Source organism: Oryctolagus cuniculus, chromosome 1 (assembly GCF_964237555.1).
Source record: "Oryctolagus cuniculus chromosome 1, mOryCun1.1, whole genome shotgun sequence".
Taxonomy (NCBI): domain Eukaryota; kingdom Metazoa; phylum Chordata; class Mammalia; order Lagomorpha; family Leporidae; genus Oryctolagus; species Oryctolagus cuniculus.
The window spans coordinates 85,286,104-85,307,189 of NC_091432.1; the positions used below are offsets into that span (position 1 = coordinate 85,286,104).

General features: G+C 39.8%; 1 protein-coding gene across 4 annotated transcripts in view; it reads left to right on the plus strand.

Annotated features, from left to right (window-relative positions):
- Positions 1-20,367, plus strand: part of HEPHL1 (hephaestin like 1) — an 85,568-nt gene extending 65,201 nt beyond the window's left edge. For 3 of the 4 annotated variants that reach the window (XM_008262585.4, XM_051850017.2, XM_051850019.2), the window contains 6 exons: positions 3,690-3,796; positions 5,261-5,483; positions 6,706-6,845; positions 17,577-17,739; positions 18,215-18,286; positions 18,384-20,367. In XM_008262585.4, the coding sequence (XP_008260807.2) occupies positions 3,690-3,796; positions 5,261-5,483; positions 6,706-6,845; positions 17,577-17,739; positions 18,215-18,286; positions 18,384-18,586 (908 nt within the window). In that variant the 3' untranslated portion in view covers positions 18,587-20,367. Of the gene's footprint in view, positions 1-3,689; positions 3,797-5,260; positions 5,484-6,705; positions 6,846-17,576; positions 17,740-18,214; positions 18,287-18,383 lie in introns of those variants that run through there. The other variant, XR_007920961.2, reaches the window with a different exon arrangement.
- Positions 20,368-21,086: the final 719 nt, after the last annotated feature.

The window sequence follows — 21,086 nt, forward strand, 5'->3', positions numbered from 1 at the left end:
CCATCCACCTGTGGTTAAGGGACACTTCCCTTTAGCCTTTGTTTTAGCTCCTTGAGCTTCTCCTCTTTTTGTTTTGCTTGAAAGCCTCAGCTTCCTCATCAGTCTCCTTGCCTGCTTCTTGGTCTGTTTCAGTTACTTCTTGCCATCTTCCCAGCTGGATGTGGTGCCTGCTTCTTCCCCAGACGCTGCCAACCTAGGGAAAGCTTCATAAAGGAAGTAGAACACCAGTTTTATTTTTAATTAATAAATCTTATTTTGTAGAGCATTTTTAGGTTCACAGAAAATTGATCAGAAAGTAGGAATTTTCTATATACCTCTTGTGTCTACAGTTGTATACTTTCCCACAATATCAGTATTCCCCTGGGAGTGGCACATTTATTTAACTGATGAACCTATATCATTATCAACAAAGTCCATTCACTCTTGATGTATACACCCTATAGTTTGTAACAAATGTACAGTGACATGTATCCACCATTGTAGTACCACACAGAGTTAGTTTCATTGCCCTAAAAATTCTCTGATTTGTCCATTTATTTCTCTCTCTCCGGAAACTACTGATTTTTATGTTGTCTTTATGATTTTGCTTTTTCCAGAATGTCATGTAGTTGGAATGATCTAGTATGTACACTTTTAAAGGATTTTTTTTTTTTGACAGGCAGAGTGGACAGTGAGAGAGAGAGACAGAGAGAAAGGTCTTCCTTTTGCCGTTGGTTCACCTTCCAATGGCCGCCGCGGCCGGGGTGATGCGGCCGGCGCACCGTGCTGATCCAAAGGCAGGAGCCAGGTGCTTCTCCTGGTCTCCCATGGGGTGCAGGGCCCAAGGACTTGGGCCATCCTCCACTGCACTCCCTGGCCACAGCAGAGAGCTGGCCTGGAAGAGGGGCAACCGGGACAGAATCCAGCACCCCGACCGGGACTAGAACCCGGTGTGCTGGCGCCGCAAGGTGGAGGATTAGCCTAGTGAGCCATGGCGCTGGCCTCTTTTAAAGGATTTTAACAACTTCATTTACTTTGTTGACAGAATAATGGTGAGGGCAAAGGTGAGGGAGAGAGAGAAAAAGAAAGTGAAGGAGAGAGGGAAGGGTGAGGAGGAGAGAGAGAGAGAGAAAAAGAGAGAGAGAGAGAAAGGGAGGGAGGGAGAGAGAGAGAGAGAAAAAGAGAGAGAGAAAGGGAGGGAGGGAGAGAGAGGAGAAATGATGCTCCTATCTGCTAGTTCACCCCCTAAATGCCTGCCATGATCAGGACTGGCTGGGTGGAAGATGGGAGCCAGGAATTCAATTCAGGTATCCGATGTGAGTGGCAGGAAACCAACTACTTGAACCATTGTCTGTTGCCTCCTAGGGTCTGTATTAGCAGGAAGCTGGAATCAGAAGCTGGATCCAAGAATCTAACCCAGGCTGTCTTATGGAGAATGCAGGTGTTCAACCAGTGACTTAACTGCTAAGCTAAACACCTGCCCATAGTCTTTTTTTTAAATTTTTATTTAGTAAATATAAATTTCCAAAATGCAGTTTATAGATTACAATGGCTTCCTCCCCCCCATAGCTTCCCTCCCACTCATACCCTTCACATCTCCTGCTCCCTCTCCTATTCCATTCACATCAAGATTCATTTTCAATTATCTTTATATACAGAAGATCGATTTAGTATATATTAAGTAAAGATTTCATCAGTTGGCACCCACACAGAAACACAAAATGTAAAATATAGTCTTTTTAAAAATTGAATCCTTTTATTCAGTGATTTGCATTTAAGTTTTCTCTGTGTCTTTTCATGGCTTGATAGCTTGTTTCTTTTTCTCACTGAATAATATTCCATTGTGTGGCTATACCACAGTTTGTCCACTGACAGGCTCCAGGACACCTTGGTTTCTTCTAAGTTTTTATAATTATGAAGACAGCTACTATAAATAGTCATGTGCAGGTTTTTGTATAGACATAATTTTCAAACCCTTTGAGTAAATATTAAGGAACACTAATGCAGGGTCATATGGTAAGAATATGTGCAGTTTTGTGAAAAATGGCCAAACTGCCTCCCAAGGTGGCTGTACTATTTTGCATTCTCAACAGTAATGAATGAGAAGTCATATGGTAAGAATATGTGCAGTTTTGTGAAAAATGGCCAAACTGCCTCCCAAGGTGGCTGTACTATTTTGCATTCTCAACAGTAATGAATGAGAAATCCTGTCAGTATTTGATGTTCTTTATATTCTGGATTTTGGCTATGCTAATTGATATACAGTGGTATGACATCATTGATTTTATACACAATTCCCTAATAACATGTGATGGCAATTATTTTTTGCTATGCTTACTTGCCCCCTGTATATCTTCTTTGGTGAGATGTCTGTTTAGGTCTATTTTGGTATCTATTTGGTTCTATTTTAAAATCATGTTGTTTTCTCGCTGTTGAATTTTGCTAATTCTCTGTTCATTTTGTATTAACAGGCCTTTATCAAATGCGTTCTTTGCAAATGTTTTCTTTCAATGTGGGCTTGTCTTCTCATTCTCTTGACATTATCTTCACAGAGAAGTTTTCAGTTTTAATGGACTCCAGCTTAGCAATTTTTACTCTCATGGATCATGTTGATGGTTTTATGTCTAAAATGCCATTACCATATCCAAGTCATCTAGATTTTCTCCTACATTATCTTCTGGGAGTTTTATAAGTTTACATTATCATTTACTTCTGTGGTTCATTTTGAGTTCATTTCTGTAAAAGGTTCAAGGTCTGTGTCTAGATTTTTTTTTTAATGTACATACCCATGGGTTGGGAATGGGCCGCAGATAGTTCTAAAGGAGACAATGATTTAAATGTGGCTTTTACTTGGGACTTCTATGTTATAGTATGGTTCTATTGCTAATTCGTGTGGATGTACTGGTTCCTCCTTTATGCAAGGCTCTGGGTCAGCCCTGTGGGGTGGATATATATGATTCCTTCCCACAGATTTGCTATGGATATTCATAAAAATTTACATTTATTTACTTCCTTCAATGTGAGGCACTATCCCATGTATTTAATTTTATATTTATGTAATCCTCACAACAATCTGGAAACTGGGGTGACTGGCCCACTTTATAGGTAGGAAACTAAGCATCAATGAAGAAAAGTAGCTTGGTAAATTATGGATAAATAGAAAGGCATAGAGTTGAGATTTAGAACTAGATGTCTCGAATTATCTCTGGTTCTACCTTACTCACCTGAGAAGCTCTCAAAAATACTAGTACCTGGGACTCAGACCCTAGTACTCTGATTTCACTGGGTTGGGGTGAGGCCTGAGCACTTAAGTACTGAAAGTTTAGAAAGTTCCCTGGTGACTCCCATAAAAGGCCAAGGCTGAGATTATTGATGATTAAAGTATGCTCAAGGCTAATTCCTGAACAGAAGATACAAAATTTGAAGAAGAAAAACAGTGAAGTATAAATCACATCTTCATATCTGAAAATATACCTGTTGACAAATGATAAAGGCACATTAGAAGGAAGGCTGGAGTCAGAAATGACAAAATTTCACTTTGAAATTATAGAAATCAATGTGTGAGCTTAAAAAGGCAATTTTTAATGACTGGGTGATTCTTTCTAGCAACACACATTGACTAAAGTGAATAAAGACCAGTTTGTACTTTTCTAGGTCCAAACACTACAAAACATTAGTAAATTCTTTCCATTTCTTCTCATTTATTTCAGGAGAAATAAAAACTTACAGATGGAATGTCCCTAAAAGATCTGGTCCAGGGCCCTCTGATCCCAATTGTATTCCATGGGTTTACTATTCAACAGTAAACTTTGTGAAGGTAAAGGGGAGAGAGCAACCAAAATGCTTAAAGTAATGTGGCTGTAAGTTGACTATGCACGTCATCACAACTCGGGTTGGTATAAGTGAAGGGGTGCAATGGTTTATAGCATAGGGCTCCAAGTATGGCCCAGGGGCCAAATCCAGTCATGTTCACTCATTAACATTGCCTGTGGTTGAGTCAAAAGTTAAATAGTTGTGGGAGAGAAAACATGGCCCACTAAGTAAAAAAATCTTTACTATCTGGTGCTTTACAAAAAATAGTGTTTGCTGACTCTTCAGTTAAAGTCTAGGGGAATAAAGACAATATTTCAGTACCATATTTAGAACTTACAGATAATTTGAAACAGAATAGGATATGTAAAAACATTAAAATAAGTGAAAGTATGTTAGAATGAAATGCACGGATGATGTTGCATATGTGAGTTATTAATTTTAATGACATTACCAAAACTACCAGGGCACAAGAAAAGTAAACGTACTTTAAACATAGTATCTGAAAGCACGAAACTAGTAGAATGATAAATAGGGCATATTATAATGGCAAAGATTCAATTCTATCTGAGCCAGATATGTGTATGTAAAACAACTATTGTATTTAATTACATGTTGTAAACCAAAGTCCAAACTAAAGTCATATCTGATATAATATGTAAGCATTATCCATTATAAAAAAGTGAAATATTATCTTAACTTTTTTATTGGTTATTAAATGGCTTGTATTAATGTCCTTGAGTTATACTGGACAGTGCTGGGGTTCTGGAGACATATATGCAAGATGCTTAAAAAAATAAACTTACATATTAGAATTATGGGAAACATAGTTATTTGTTCATTCATTCATGCATCCCAATGAGTATTTGTTTAAGCATTTGTAATGTGCAAATAATCAAATACTATGAACGATGCAAAATATTCTTGCCATGGAGAAACTTACAGCTTTGTGGGGGAAAATAATACATGTTTACACTTATAACTAAAATACAGCTATGAACTTGCTGAGTTCTATAGGAGCAGGAGGCGATCTAGGGTGCCAAAGGAGGCTTTGGAAAGAGAGTCTTGGGAGAGAGAATATCATGAGCAAAGCTGAAGACAGGAAAGTATGAGGCATGTTGGAGAAGCTTGTAGAGTCTCATTTGTGTACCAGATAGGGTCCAAAGGGAGCAACGGGAAGCCTAAGCCAGAAGTTCAATCAAGGAACACACAGAGGGGCTTAAGGACTTGTTAAGGATTTGAAGTTTATTTTGTAGGCTGCAGAAAGTCTCTGAAGACTTCTAGATACGGAAGTGTCGAGATTGATCAGATGGTGGTCAACAAGATGGGTGAGAGATGGAGTGAGTCTGACACCAGAGAGGACCTGAATTCTAGTCCAGAGTGGGGGAGTAGGAGCCTACAGTAGCATGGTGGATGGTGGTATGTGAATCAATTATTTAATGGCTTTTATAATTGTTTATTTTTCTTTCAGGATACATACAGCGGTTTGATGGGTCCTCTGATTACATGCCGAGAAGGAATATTGAATGAAAAGGGAAGAAGAAGTGATGTCGATTATGAGTTTGCACTCTTGTTTTTGGTGGTAAATGAGAATGAATCCTGGTATCTGGATGACAATATTAAGAAGTATCTCAACAAAGATCCGCGAGATTTTAAGCGCAGTGATGATTTTGAGGAGAGCAACAAAATGCATGGTATATTAGGAGTTTAAAAAGACCATTGTTGAGATAGAATCAGAGGAATTCCTATAACTGCAGGAAGCTTGCAGCCTCCTTCTTTGAGCCTTTCTCCTTCCTGGGGGCACCGAAACTGAAGAAAATGTTCTGGAGCTTTCTTTCAGAGTGACCCAGCCTAGCCATTGGTTTGGTAGTAGGAAAGTCATTGAAGTTTTGGGCCATCTCTGTAGTGGTATCTATCTCTGAATGCTGTTAACTTCTAACCTCTAAGACTGGGAAATAATTCTTTAAAAATAAATCTTCACTCATTGGTATATTTCTATAAGAATGCACCATAACTCTGTTTGATAACATTTAGTGGTATGGTTTAATTGTCTCTGGGACATGAAACTTTGTCACCAAACTTCTGTTTCAATGTATCTACATTTTAAGATTCTTGGTCATTTCAGATAGTGTGACTGGAGTAATGTGTTCAAATTGATATATCCATCAATTTTCACCAAGTTTTACTTTTGCCCAGAAGTATATAAAAATATAGACCTTGTCCAGGGTCACAAAGCTAGTTGTCAATAGAGATTCAAACAAAGTAGCCTGGCTTCTGATTCAGCCACTCTTTCACCTCTCTATTTTGTTGCCCTCTCCCAAAATTTCTCACTCTGCTCTCCTTGACTAATGAATGCTACTCATTTGATTGTCTGTCATGATGCATAGGTTCATAAATAGTGGAGACATCAGAATCACAGCATGGAAATCCAGTTTGCTTTGGTCATTGTTAGATCATGGGTTCAGTCCACCTGAAATTCTCCTTTTGGAGATTCAGCCAAGCTTGAGCTAGTGAAATATTAAGAAAATACCTTCTAATTCATTCCATTTTGATTTCTATAATGTTGATTCTTTGTGCCATAGTTCACTTATCCATAGAATGGTATGGATATGGCTATTCACCCATGAGCCTGGAAAGAGATTATGTTGAATAAACACTGCCACCCCAGATGTAGCTTTAAAAATCAAACTACAAGGTCCCCTTTCTGGCTCTCTTTGCATAAAGATTTCATGGTAATATGAATTATGGGTCTAGGATGTTAGGGGCATTGGTAAACGTGAGTAAATTTGTTACCTGTTCATCAGGTAGATCAACATATTGATGATCTAAAGATCTTCTTGAACCGCATCTAAAACCAAATTAAGTATAAGTATGCTTTTTCACTAACCAAAGACTATGTTCTTTTCTCCCTCTTAGCCATCAATGGGAAGATTTTTGGGAATCTCCATGGCCTCATAATGAATGAAGATACAATGACGAACTGGTACTTGTTAGGCATAGGAAGTGAAGTGGACATTCATACCATCCATTATCATGCCGAGAGCTTTCTCTTCAAGGTGAGTATAAGGAAACAGAAGTTTGGTGACAAAGTTTCATGTCCCAGAGACAATTAAACCATACCACTAAATGTTATCAAACAGAGTTATGGTGCATTCTTATAGAAATATACCAATGAGTGAAGATTTATTTTTAAAGAATTATTTCCCAGTCTTAGAGTTTAGAAGTTACAGCATTCAGAGATAGATGCCACTACAGAGATGGCCCAAAACTTCAATGACTTTCCTACTACCAAACCAATGGCTAGGCTGGGTCACTCTGAAAGGGAAGAATTTTTAAACTAACAGATCAACTGTATTTCCACTGGGAAATGAGATAGTTACTTGGCAATAGTGTTTGTAAAAGACGGTGGTTTGTATTAGAGAATGGAGCACAGTAATGTGATTATACTCTTCTCCTGGCTGATATTTGTAATATGTATATGTATATGTACTTGTTATTGAATTCTAAGAACCTCTCTGAGCCACAGGTTAGAGTTTCCTCCTCAGTTACGTGGCCATCATGCAGGCTGCAAATACTACATATGAAGGCACTCAGGGCACTTGTCCTTGTTCTTGCCCCTTACATATTTTCCTTTCCTTTTTCCTTTCTGATTAGCAGACAGAATAGCCCTATGCAGTAAAGCAGATACTTTGAGTTCTGACTCGGGCCCCCAGACTCTAGCTTAACTTTTAGCCTTGCAAGCTGGCTGGCCCACATGCAACTGACCTTCTGCTCTCTGGATTCAAGTTGTACTGTATGGGTGGTGCTGGCGGTATAGCACAAACACCTGTTTGTAGAACAGATTGTCAGGCTCCACCGCAGACCTGCTGAATCAGAATCTATCAGTATAAAGTCCAATTAGGCTGCCATCTCAAATTCTCAGTGCCATTTACAAGGAAGTAGAATAGAAAACAATAACAATAATTAATCTGTGGAGGAAACCAGAATCTAGTTATACATTAACAAACATTAATTTAATAAAATCTCTAAATCTTCTCCCCTTTGTATATTTCAACATCATTTAGGGCAGCAAGTATTAGCCTATAATGGTTAGAGTTTCACATGGTAAATAGTTATGCAGCTTTTCGGAATTTTTTTAACCCACATTTTAAAAACTCTGCTACTAAATAATAATTTATAAATTCAGTTAAATTTATGAAATTATAAGTATATATAAATAAATATTTAGTACTCAAATAGTTTGCATTGCATTGGATTTACCCTACTTCCTGTGCTGTTCTGAAAAACACACACAGTGATGCAACCAACATCAAACTATAGAACACTTGCTTTGCCTCCCATCCCAAATTTTCCTTTGTTACTCTCTAGCATCAACTTCTTCCCTATGTTCAACATGGGGCAACCACTGATCTGTCTTGTGTCTTTATCATTTTGCTCTTTCTGAAATGTCACATGGAAATCAGTTTGGAGACATTCAAATCAGGCTTGTTTCATTTAGGATAGGCATTTGAATCACATTCATCTTGTTATCAGTGTTTTGTTGTATTTGTTGAGTAGTATTCTATTGTATGGACATAGTGCACTTTGTTCCTCTGTTCTCCCACTGAGGAACATTTGTTTCCACTGTTGTTTATTACAAATAAAGTCATTGTGAACATTTGTGCACATGCTTTTGTGTGAATATAAGACTTCATTTCTTTTGAGAAAACACTCTGGAGTAGGATGCTAAGCCGTGTGACTTGTATGTTTAACTTTACAATGAACTGGGAAACTGTTTTCCAAAGAGACAGTACCATTTTGCATTCCTAACAGAAATACGTGAGAGCTCTATTTCTTCCACATCTACGTCAGCACTTCATATTTTTAGTTTCTGTTTCATTTTTTTCTTAGTCATTCTATTAAGCATGCAGTAATATCTTGTTATTTTTTTCTTTACATTTTCCTACTAATTAATGATACTGTGCACATTTTCATGTGTTCATTTATCATTTCCCTTGATAAATCTTCTTTAGAGACATATCCAAATTTTATTTATATTTTAAATTGAGCTGTTTTTTCCCTTAATGTAGGTTGGAGGGCTTTCTACTTTCTAGATAAAAATCCAATATCAGCTATGTATTGCAGATATTTACTCCCAGTTTATGGTTTACCTTTTCATCCTCTTAAATTTTTTTTCAAATAGCAGAATTTTTACATTTTTTATTAAGTCCAATTATTTTTTGTTTTAAAAAGATTTATTTATTATTTGGTTGAAATGTAGAATGACAGAGTGAGTGAGAATGAGAAAGAGACAGAGAAAGAAATACAGATCTTTCTTTCACTGATCACTTCCCAAATAGCTCCAATAGCCAGGTCTTGGCCAGGCCAAAACCAGAAGTCACAAACTCCATCCGGGTCTCAGACATAGGTAGCAGAGGCCAAGTTCTTGAGTCATTAGCTGATGCCCTCCCAAGTGCATTAGCAGGAAGCCAGATTAGAAATGGAGCAGCTGGGACCTGAATCAGCACTTGGATATAGGATGCAGGATTGTAAGCAGTGGCTTAATGTGCACCACGATGGCAGACTCCATCATTTTTATATTATACAGATCATGCTTTTGGTGTCCTACTTGTAAGAAATTTTCATCTAACTCTTCTCTTTTTATTTAGGAAGTTTTACCATTTTAGGTTTGCATTATGGCTGCGATCCATTTGAAGTAATTTTCATGTATGGTTTCATGTATGGATTGTGATTCGTTATTTTGCCTATGGGTGTCCGTATATTCCATCACTACTTATTGAAAAAGTTTTTTTCCCTGATTATTTTTGCACTTTTGTCAAAGTAATGTTAACATAATGTTGACATAATATTGATTCTTTATTCTGTTACATTGACCTTTGTCCCTTCTTGAATGCCATGCCTTGATAACTTTAGTGTTAGAGTAAGTCTTCTTTTTTTTTGACAGGCAGAGTTAGACAGTGAGAGAGAGAGACAGGGAGAAAAGTCTTCCTTTTTCCATTGGTTCACCCCCAAGTGGCTGCTACAGCTGGTGCGTAGCGGCTGGTATGCTGTGCCAATCCAAAGCCAGGAGCCAGGTGCTTCCTCATGGTCTCCCATGTGGGTGCAGGGCCCAAGGACCTGGGTCATCCTCCACAGCAGAGAGCTGGACTGGAAGAGGAGCAACCGGGACAGAATCCAGCACCCCAACCGGGACTAGAACCTGGTGTGCCAGCGCCGCAGGTGGAGGATTAGCCTAGTGAGCTGCGGCGCCAGCCCAGAGTAAGTCTTTTTTTTTTCTTTTATTTTTTTTGACAGGCAGAGTGGACAGTGAAAGAGAGAGACAGAGAGAAAGGTCTTCCTTCACCCTCCAATGGCCGCCGCGGCTGGCGCGCTGTGGCCGGCATACTGCACTGATCCGAAGGCAGGAGCCAGGTGCTTCTCCTGGTCTCCCATGTGGGTGCAGGGCCCAAGCACTTGGGCCATCCTCCACTGCACTCCCGGGTCACAGCAGAGAGCTGGCTTGGAAGAGGGGCAACTGGGACAGAATCTGGCACCCTGACCAGGACTAGAACCCAGGGTGCCGGCACCGCAGGCGGAGGATTAGCCTATTGAGCTGCGGCGCCAGCCCCAGAGTAAGTCTTGAAATACAGTGGTGGATGTTTCAGGTTTTCTAAATCTTTTCCTGCCATATAAATTTTAGAAATAGCTTTTAATTTCAATTAAAAATTCTAATGTGATTTTGATTGGAATTGCATTGAATCCATATAAGGATTTTGGAGAATTTATATCCTAAAAAAATATTGATACTGAGGCCAGCATTGTGGCACAGTGGGTTAAAGCCCAGGCCTGAAGCACTGGCATCCCGTATAGGTGCCGTTTCTAGTCCTGGCTGATGGTCTTCCAATCCTGCTCTCTGCTATTGCCTGGCCACAATGGCTGGAGCTGTGCCAATCCGAAGCCAGGAGCCAGGAGCTTCTTCCGGATCTCCCACGTGGGTGCAGGGGCCCAAGGACTTGGGCCATCTTCCACTGCTTTCCCAGGCCATAGCAGAGAGCTGGATGGGAAGTGGAGCATCTGGGTCTCGAACTGGTGCCCATATGGGATGCCAGCACTTCAGGCCAGGGTATTAACTGCTGCGCCACAATGCCGGCCCCTATAATTTTCATAGTTTGAAAATATTTTCACCTGTTCTGTTGGTTGCCTCTTCACTTGCCGAGTGTTTCTTTTGCCATGCAGAAGCTTCTCATCTTGGTGTAATCTCATTTGTCAACTTTGGCTTTGATTGCCTGTGCCTCTGGGGTGTTTTCCATCAAGTCTTTGCCTATGCCAATGTCTTGAAGAGTTTCACCAATGTTCTCAAGTAGTTTGATGGTATTGGGTTGTAGATTTAGATTCATGATCCATTTTGAGTGTATTTAAGTGTAAGTGTAAGGTAGGGTCTTTTTTCATCCATCTGCACATGGTGATCCAGTTTTCCAAGCATTATTGCTTGAAGTGAGTGTCCATGCTCCAGGGGTGATTTTTAGCTCCTTTGTCAAAGATAACTTGGTTATAGATGTTAGACTGATTTCTGCAATTTCCATTCTGTTCCATTGGTATATCCACCTATTTTTGTACCAGTACCAGGCTGTTTTGATTACAACTGCCTTGTATTATGTCTTGAAATCTGGTATTGTGATGCTTCGAGCTTTGTTTTTGTTATATAAGGATGCTTTAACTATTTGGGTCTCTCAAATTCCATATGAATTTTAGCCTCGGTTTTCTAGATCTGAGAAGAATACCATTAGTGTTTTGATTGGGATCATGTTGAATCTGTAAATTGCTTTTTTGTAGTATGGACATTTTGATGATATTAATTCTTCCAATCCATGAACATGGAAGATCTTTCCATTTTTTGTATCTTCTTCTATTTCTTTCTTTAATGTTATATAATTTTCATTGTAGAGATCTTTGATCTCCTTGGTTATATTAATTCCAAGGTATTTAAATGTTTTTGTAGCTATTGTGAACGGGGTTGATCTTGGAAATTCTTTTTCAGCCATGGAATTGTTTGTGTATACAAAGGCTATTGATTCTCTTTTGTGTTAATTTTATATCCTGCCTCTTTCCCAAACTCTTCTATGAGTTCCAATAGTCTCTTAGTGGAGTCTTTTGGTTCTTCTCTATATAGAATTATGTCATCTGCAAATGGGGATAGTTTTATTTCCTCCTTCCCAATTTGTATCCCTTTGAGTTCTTTATCTTGCCTAATGGCTCTGGCTAAAACTTCCAGGGCTATATTTAATAACAATGGTGAGAGTGGGTGGTCTTTTCTTGTTCTGGTTCTTAGTGGGAATGCTTCCAACTTTTTCCTATTAAATAGGATGCTGGCTGTTAGCTTGTCATAAATTGCCTTGATTGTGTTGAGGAATGTTCCTTCTATACCCAATTTGTTTAAGGTCTTCATCAGGAAAGGATGAAGCATTTATCAAATGCTTTATCTACATCTATTGAGATAATCATATAACTTCTGTTCTTCAGTTTTTTTCATGTGATGTATCACAATTATTGATTTGCAAATGTTGAGCCATCCCTGCATCCCAAGGATAAATCCCACTTCGTGTGGGTGAATGAAATTTTTGATGTGTTGTTGGATTCGAATAGCTAGTGTTTTATTGAGGATTTTTGAATCTGTGTTCATTAGGGATATTGGTCTGTAGTTCTCTTTCTCTGTTGTATCTTTTTCTGGTTTAGGAATTGAAGGGATGCTGGCTTCATAGAATGTGTTTGGGAGGATTACCTCCATTTCAATTGTTTTGAATAACGAGGAAAATTGGAATTAGTTCTTTGAATGTCTGGTAGAATTCAGCAGTGAAGCCATCTGGTCCTGAGCTTTTCTTTGTTGGGAGGGTCATTATTACTGATATAATCTCTGCCTTGGTTATTGGTCTATTTAGGTTTTCTACGTCTTCATGATTCACTTTTGGTAGATTTTATGTGTCCAGGAATCTATCCATGTTTTCTTGATTTTCCAATTTGTTAGCATATATCTTTTTATAGTAATTACTGATGATTTTTTTATTTATGTGGTACCTGTTGTTATATTTCCTTTTTTATCTCTGATTTTATCGATTTGGGCCTTCTCCCTCTTTTTTTGTTTGTTTGGGCCAATGCTATATCAATTTTACTATTTTTTTAAAAAAATAGCTTTTAATTTCACTGATCTTTTACATTTTTAAAATTTTATTTATTTTTTCTCTAATTTTAATTATTTCTTTCCTCTTATTAATTTTGTGTTTGGTTTATTGTTGTTTTCCTAGGTCCTTGAGATGCATTGATAGTTCACATATTTGGTGTCTTTCTAATTTCCTGATGTAGGCATCAATTGAGATAAACTTCCCTCTTAACACTGCTTTTGCCGTATCCCCTATGTTTTGATAAGTTGCAATGTCATCTTCATTCCATGGACTTCCATGCAAAGATAAAAAAATGTGTTTTCCACAACTATGAAATGAGATATCAGTTAGGTCCATTTGGTCCTCCATAGTGTCAATTATCTCTGTTGTTTCTTTGTAGATGTTCTATCTAGTTGATCTATCCATTACTGAAAGTGGGGTGTTGAAGTCCCCCATTGCTATTGTATTGGAGTCTATGTCCCCCTTTAGATACATTAACATTTCTTTTAAATAGCCATGTGCCCTGGCATTGGGTGCATATATACTTATTATAGTTTTATCTTCCTGTTGAATTGATCCCTTAATCATTAAATAATGCCCTTCTTTGTCTCTTTCAACAGTTTTTTTTTTTTTGATAAATTCTATTTGCTTGATTTTAGGATGGCTAGATGTCGCTCCCCCTCTTCATGGAGGAACGACACTAAGCCCTGCCTAGGCTTCATATCCGAGTCACGGCACCATTATGTCGCTCCCCCTCTTCGTGGAGGAACGACACAGGACCCTGCGCTGTTCTTTTGTCTGCTCGGCCCTCCCCGGGTTTACTGCTGGTTCTTCCCGGGTTGGCTACTGTCCCTTCCACCTCTGTGGAAGGGCGGTTCCCCCTGGCCGCTTTCCCCACTTCTGCAGGGGAGCGGCACACCGCCGGCGGGCTCTCTCGGGGGCTGCACAAGCGTTCCCTCAGATGTTCCCCTTAGATGTTCCCTGGTGCATGCCGTCTCTCTCCTCCTTTATAGTCCTCCTCCGCCAATCCTAACTCGGCTGCCCACACGCCGAGTACGCTGCTCTCCTCCAATCAGGAGCAAGTCCTACAGTTTATTGGTTGAACTGGAGGCAGCTGTGCAGAAGCTGTTTACTTCTCTCCCAGCGCCATATTGTGGGAGAGCAGATGCATAGAATAAGTCTTAATTCCAGTAACTCAGTCCAGTCCGGGCTGCTCCCCACAGCTAGACCTGCTCATTTCTGCTTTCTGTTAGCATGGAATATCTTTTTCCATCATTTCACTTTCAGTCTGCTTGTATCTTTGTTATAGATGGGTCTTGTTTTCCTAATCCATCCAGCCATCCTGTATCTTTTATTTGGATAATTTAGGTCATTTACATTCACAGTTACTATTGGTAAGTAATGACTTTGCCCTTTCATTTTTCCATTAATATTCCTATTGTCTGCTTTGGATTTCCTTTGTACTTTGACTAGGAGATGATTCTGCCTTCACATTCTTTCATAATGATGACTATCTTTCTGTGTTTCTGTGTGTAGCACATCCTTAAACATCTTTTGTAAGGCTGGATGAGTGGTGACAAATTCTCTCAATTTCTGTTTGTTATAGACGGTCTTTATTGTACCTTCATTCATCAATGAGAGCTTTTCAGGGTATAATATTCTGGGTTGACAGATTTTTTCTCTTATGGCTTGGACTATGTCTCCCTATTCTCTCCAAGCTTGTGGGGTTTCTGATGAGAAGTCAGTTGTGAGTATAATTGGAGATCCTCTGAAATTAACATGGCATTTTTCTCATGCATGGTTTAGAATCTTTTCTTTATGTTTCAGTTTTGAAAGTTTAACTACAGTATGTTTTGGTGAAGATTTTTTCTGTTCTTATTTATAAGAAGTTCTATCTACCTCATGTACTTGGATGTCCCTTCCTTTGTCTAAATTAGGGAAGTTTTCTGTAATTATCTCACTGAATAGGCCTTTTAATCCATTCATTCTTTCCACACCTTTAAGAACTCCTAAGATCAGTATGTTGGGTTGTTTGATAGTATCCCATAAATCCCCAACACTGTTTTTAATTTTTCTAATTTCTTCTTTTGTTGGTCTGACTGAAAAACTTCTAAAGATTTGTATTCTATCTTGGATATTCTTTCTTCTGCCTCATTAAGTCTGTTAAGGCTTTGCACAGTATTTTTATTTGACATATTGAATTCTTCATTTCTACTATTTATTTTGATTTCTCTTCAAAATCTCAATTTCATGGGAAAATTTTTCATCCATGTCATGTATGGATTTCTTTTATTCATGAATTTGCTTCTGAGTAATCATATGATTACTTTTTTGAATTCTGTTGCAGGCATTTCATCAATTTCTTCATCTTCACGTTATAATATTAAAGTGTTGTGTTTCTTTGGGGACATCATGTTGTCTTCCTTATTCTTGTTTCTTGGATTTCTATGTTTATTTTTAGGCATTTGTGGAAATACTTGTTGGTTCTTTTCCTCTGATGGCTTTTATCTTTGAACTGTGTCTCTGTGGCTTAGTGGAGTGTTTGCTTTTTTATTGAATGCCCAGAGGTGTGTGCTGGGTGTGGCCAGTGAGTTCTGGTGAGTGCTTCAGGGCAGGGTGAATATCCAGGGTGACTCCCAAGTTGGATGAGGTAGAACTTCTCTTGTTAGCAGAAAGGTGGGTATGATCACCTCTGTTGGCATAATCACTCCCTCACCTCCTCTGTTCCAAGTTGATCAATGCCCAAGTGTGAGCCCACAGTGGGTGGAATACTTACCCATGCTGCCACATGAGCTGCACAAAGAATTTCTGCACAAAGGATCCCACTTCATTGACCCACCCCAGGCAATCAGGGAGCTCTGAGCATGTGGAGCTGCACATAGTGATTGCCCAGAGAACCAGCTGTACCCTGAGCCATCTCATGGAGTCAGAGTCCATACAGTCTCAGCATGTAAGGCTCCAACAGTCACAGGGTGCAGAGGCTCTGCTCAGTGCTACAATCATGTTCTGTCCACAGACAGGCAGAGGCATTCTCAGAGACAGCTGCCTGCGGGTGTTCTGCCTAGGTGGTTTGAGCCCCGGAGCCTGTGATATGTTGAGAGCCTGGGGGCACTTTATAGTTGTATGTGGGTACCCAACCCCATGTCAATTCTCCAAGTCTCAAAGTCATTGGGAACATGGATTTTTTCCTCTGGTAAAATCTCTGAATCACACGCATGTGCATGAACCACTGACTGTAGCCCCTACTCATATCACAATGGCTCCTTCTCCCCACCCATTGCCAGGTACATGCACTTGAGCTGCCATTGCTATTACTGGTGTCAAGGTGCTGTCTTTTCCTTGCCAGTTGCTGGATGTGCACATAAGAGCTGCCACAGTGGCTATTGATGTTCAAAATGATGCCTGCCCTCTCTCATCCAGTTGCCAGTTACCATTGTTGGGGGGATTTTGAGAGGGAAACCTGCCTTTTTAATTTCTGCTGTGTTTGTGGGTACTCTGGCCCCTTAAGGCTCCAGGCTGGTTTCAGACACAGTGTAGTCTGCCAGGTTCTCCCTCCAGCTATATCACCAGTGGCATGGGCTGCTGCAGTCTAATCATCTCGCCTCTCTTTCCAAAGCTGGTGCTTTCTCTGGCTCTTGCTTCTGGGGTCATGTGTTGTGTCCATCCTTATTGCTGCATGTCTGTACCTTCCTCACATATCCAAGGCATTCTTCTTCCTTCCATAGAATTTCCACTGTAGTTTTTTCTCTAATTCTCCCTGAGAATGTACTTCATCCACTTTTTTTTTAACTATCTTCCCCTAACCTAGAACTGTACACTCTTTCCCTATGCTGCCATCTTGGAATCCTCAACAATTGTTAAGTTCTATGAATGATTTGTCCAATATTTGTCCAGTATTTCTTTATTATCCTTTTTAATGTCTGTAAGGTCTCAGTGATGTATTCTCTTTTATTCCTGGTATTTTAATTTGTGTCTTCCTTTCTTTTCTTTTCTGACAATCTATCTAGAGATTTTTTAGTTTTCTATTAGTGCACGACCTATTAAAACAGTGGACTAAACCAACAACTATTTATATCTCACAGTTTCTCTGCGTCAGGAATCTGAGAGTAATTTAGCTACTTAAATCTGATTCAGCATCTGTCATAAAGCTGTTATCAATTTGTTAGCTGGGGCTGCAGTTATCAAAGGTTTGGAGCTGAAGGAGTCACCTCCAAGCTCACTAAAATGAGTGCTAACTGGAAGCTTCAGTTAGTTCCTCAGCAGATAAGTATGGCACAGGTACTTGATTCCCCAAGAGTAAGTGATCCAGGAGAAGGGTATGAAAGAGGATGTTTAAGACAGAAGTTATGGTCTGCCTGATCTTGGAAGATTAATGCCATCACTTGGGCCATATAAACTTTCATCCAGTGTAGGAGGGGACTACAAAGGCTTTGAAAACCAGGAGATAGGGATCACTTTGGGGTATCATGGAAGCTGGCTACTACAAAGCTTCTTTGATTTCTCTATGTTGTGCGTCTCATCCTGATTTTATTAGTTTCTGCTCTGTATTATTTTCTTCCTTTTGTTTACTATGCATTTGTGTTTTTCCTCTTTGTTTCCTTCTTGCTATTTTGAGCAAAGAAAGCCATGAGCTGCGTTGTGTAATTTTTGCAGATAGAAAACTCTTACCGAGAAGACGTGTATGATCTCTTTCCTGGGACCTTCCAAACCATCGAACTGTTTGCAGATCACCCGGGGACATGGCTGCTGCATTGTCATGTGTCTGATCACATCCATGCTGGCATGGAGACAACCTACACGGTTCTCCGAAACATAGGTACTGTTGCCTGTCAGTGATGCCAGATGATGGCACCAAGCTTCCTGTAGACCCTGAAAACAGGAGGCATAAGGAAAACCCAGATACAGACCCCAAGGAACTCATGGTCAAGTAAGAGAAACATGTAACCATATGTGAACATGTAACCATGACAGAGTAGGATAATGTGCTGTAACAGAGTGCAGGGTGAAGGAGGCAGTGGCAGTAATAGGAGGGAATAACCAAGAGTTCAGGGATGTGAGCCAAAGTAACAGAGGCTGTGATACTCACGATGGATCTGAATGGATTAGCAGAAGCTGCAAAGGTGGATGGGGTAAGAAAGCAGGTGCACTAGTGTGAAGCTAAGTGAGACTCCAAGAAAGACTGGTAGATACTAGTGGGTTAAAGTTCTCACTGGTGAAATGAAAAGACTCATATCATGAAAAGAAAATCCCTCTGTAGTTCACAGAACAACCAATCTGTGTTCTTTGTTCAGATAACAGGATTCCTTACTCCACCAAGTCTCCGTCTGGAGGAGCACCACATCCGGCGACAGTGTCCCCCAACGGTAATGATGCCCTCTCTTGCACCCTGCGTGTGAACGCATCATGTTTGACTCCTCAGTGAAAGGCAGGTACCTGACATCTCACTCTACTTTTCCACAGAACCACCTGGCAAGGGGATGCTGTATTTCTTGGGCAGGAATCTGGGTCCAAGAGGAGCCAAGGCAGCCTTGGTTATCCTTTTCATCATAGGACTCCTCCTCCTGACGGCCACTGTGATTCTTTCTCTCCGACTCCGCTCCGTGAGGAGGCAGATGACATACCAGGAAGTCCAGTCCTGTGCGCTCCCCACGGATGCTCTGTGAACCACCTGGCCTTCCTAGGCAGGGAGCAGGGAGGTCCGACAGCTGGATGGAAGCCAGCAAGGGAAGCAACCACGGCCTCGTTCACCAAGGAAGGTTGACATTGACACCGAATCTTGGATTGGGCTTCGGATCCTCTGGAACATCACTCAAAGCAATTTGCTTTTATTTATTTATTTATTTTTAGATGGGCTGTGAATAATCCTCATGTGTAAAATACCACAACAGAAGAATGTGTGGAACTGACTGGGAAAAGCCAATGCTTAGTCTGTTTTCTGAACAAATTTGTTCAAGTAGGAGACCTTCTGAAAGATATCTTTATATTCCATCTTTTATAATTCTTAGGAACAGTGCTTCCTTAATTAACCATCACAATCTCTAAATGGAAAACTTCTAGAAAGAGTTTTAGTGCTTAAACGTCTCACTAGAATGGCACTGATTGTTCAACTCTGTCAAGTGAGGTGCTTCCCTTAGTTGATTCAGGGAAACATAACTTTCTGAGGACTTCATGTATGTTTCTTAAGACAGAATCTACTGACAGAATTGAACCAAATGAAGTTTTTGGAGGCTTTACAACTAGCTCTCCTGGCCTTTCCTCCTTTGATATAAATAACCTGTGTACTGTTAGTCACAAAAGGTATCATAAGCTTAAAAAAATCAAATTCCTGTTGTTTTTATGAAAACCTGCAGAAATACTTGAATGTTTACAACTCTCTTCATGTTATATGTTTTCACAATATGTTTCCATGGCAAGGTTTGTGTTTTTCAAAGTCAACCAGAGAACCTCTATTTCCATTTCAGACTGTGGGAGGGCTGGAATCTGTGAGCAAGAGTCAGACGGCCCCTCAGGCAGGTGAGTGAGAACTCTCACTAAGGGAGGGAAACTCTGCAGGATGCGAGTCTGAGCTTGCATCTTCAGTCTGATTTCTGTTCACAGGGGGACCCTTTCCAAGTCTCCATTCTTTGACACTGCACTAACCTAATCAGTGAGAAGCCCCAGGAGGAATTCATCAGTGCAGCTGACCGAGTGGGAGGAGAGGGGATCTCTCAAAACCCTAGATTCCACGCCTCTTAAAGATAGCCCACTGGGTGAAGAGAAAACAAGGAAAAGCAAAGGCTAGAATAAGGGAGTCTCACTGGTTCTTCTTGAACCATTAAATCAGCTTTGAAGATAAGCATTATAATTCCCAAGGAAGAAATGCAAAAATAAAATACTGAAGAATAGAATTCAATCCTTTACAAGGCATTCCACACTCTCTGTAGGCAAGCCTAGACTTTAGATGTAAGATGGATGAAAGCAACATTGTTTATTACTAGCCAGAAGAAATTGCCATTAGCTCAGGTCAAGATGCCCTGGGAAGCTGATGGCAGATGAGTGATATTAGTGTACCTGCCTTAGCGGTGGTCATTTGAATGTCCAGGTGAATGAGTAGGACCCATAAGTACCCTGGTGGAGGGACCTTTCATACTTTCTTGTCTTTATCTTGGTGAGGGGAACCAGGTAATTTAATAGAAGCTCTTCTCTTACGTAGAACAGGATGCAGATACTAACAGTTTTGTTCATAGTTTTCTTGAATGTCATATCAAACAGGATATTCAAAAGATTTCAAATCTCAGCCCGTTAACCACTGAAAATGTGATTTTGTAGTCCACCCTCTACAGTTTTCATACATGTGTAAGCTGTGTAATTACATAATAATAATTATGGTAAATGCCTTATTTATTACTCATCTTTAATAAGACAACATGTTTGGTTATAAGTTTTTTTCTCTTTCAGTTTTTTTTTTAAAGATGAAAACAAAAGCACAAAGTAGTTTGCACCATTTCTCTTTTTAATAAAGTTTCACATATTATCAGAGGGCTACTTTATTTTTTTCATTCAAAATTACTTCTCAATAACCTTGTGGAGGAGTTATAGGAGGTTATCTTTTAGACGCAAATATTTAGCCACTATGACTATGCCACTTACACTTTCTAGGTGAGATGAAGTAAAATACTCTATCTCCACAAATGATGTGACTCCTCAAATGTTATTTCCTTGAACATGGCACAGTCCTTCGTTTTCAGCATATCTCATAGGGAATTCAACCCTAGCCTAATTTACACATACCTTCTCCTCTGCTTCTGCCAGCAGAGCCAGGTTCTCCATTTGGCTTTGGACCTCACCCTTCCTGCTTTTTCAAATACTTTATTCCCTCTCCTGCATCATTTCATGAAACCATCAGTGATGTCCGCCATTAAAAACAGAAAATGATGGGCTTTCTTTCCTTTTCTTTCTTAAAGATTTATTTATTTATCTGAGAAGCAGAATTACAGACAGAGAAAGTGACAGACAGAGATCTTCCATCTGTTGGTTCACTCCCCAAATGGCTGCAAGGGGCAGGGCTGGCCAGACAGAAGCCAAGAGCCAAGAGCTTCTTTTGGGTCTCTCATGTGGCTGCAGAGGCCCAAGTATTTGAGCTACCTTCTACTGCTTTCCCAAGCCACTAGTACGGAGCTGGAT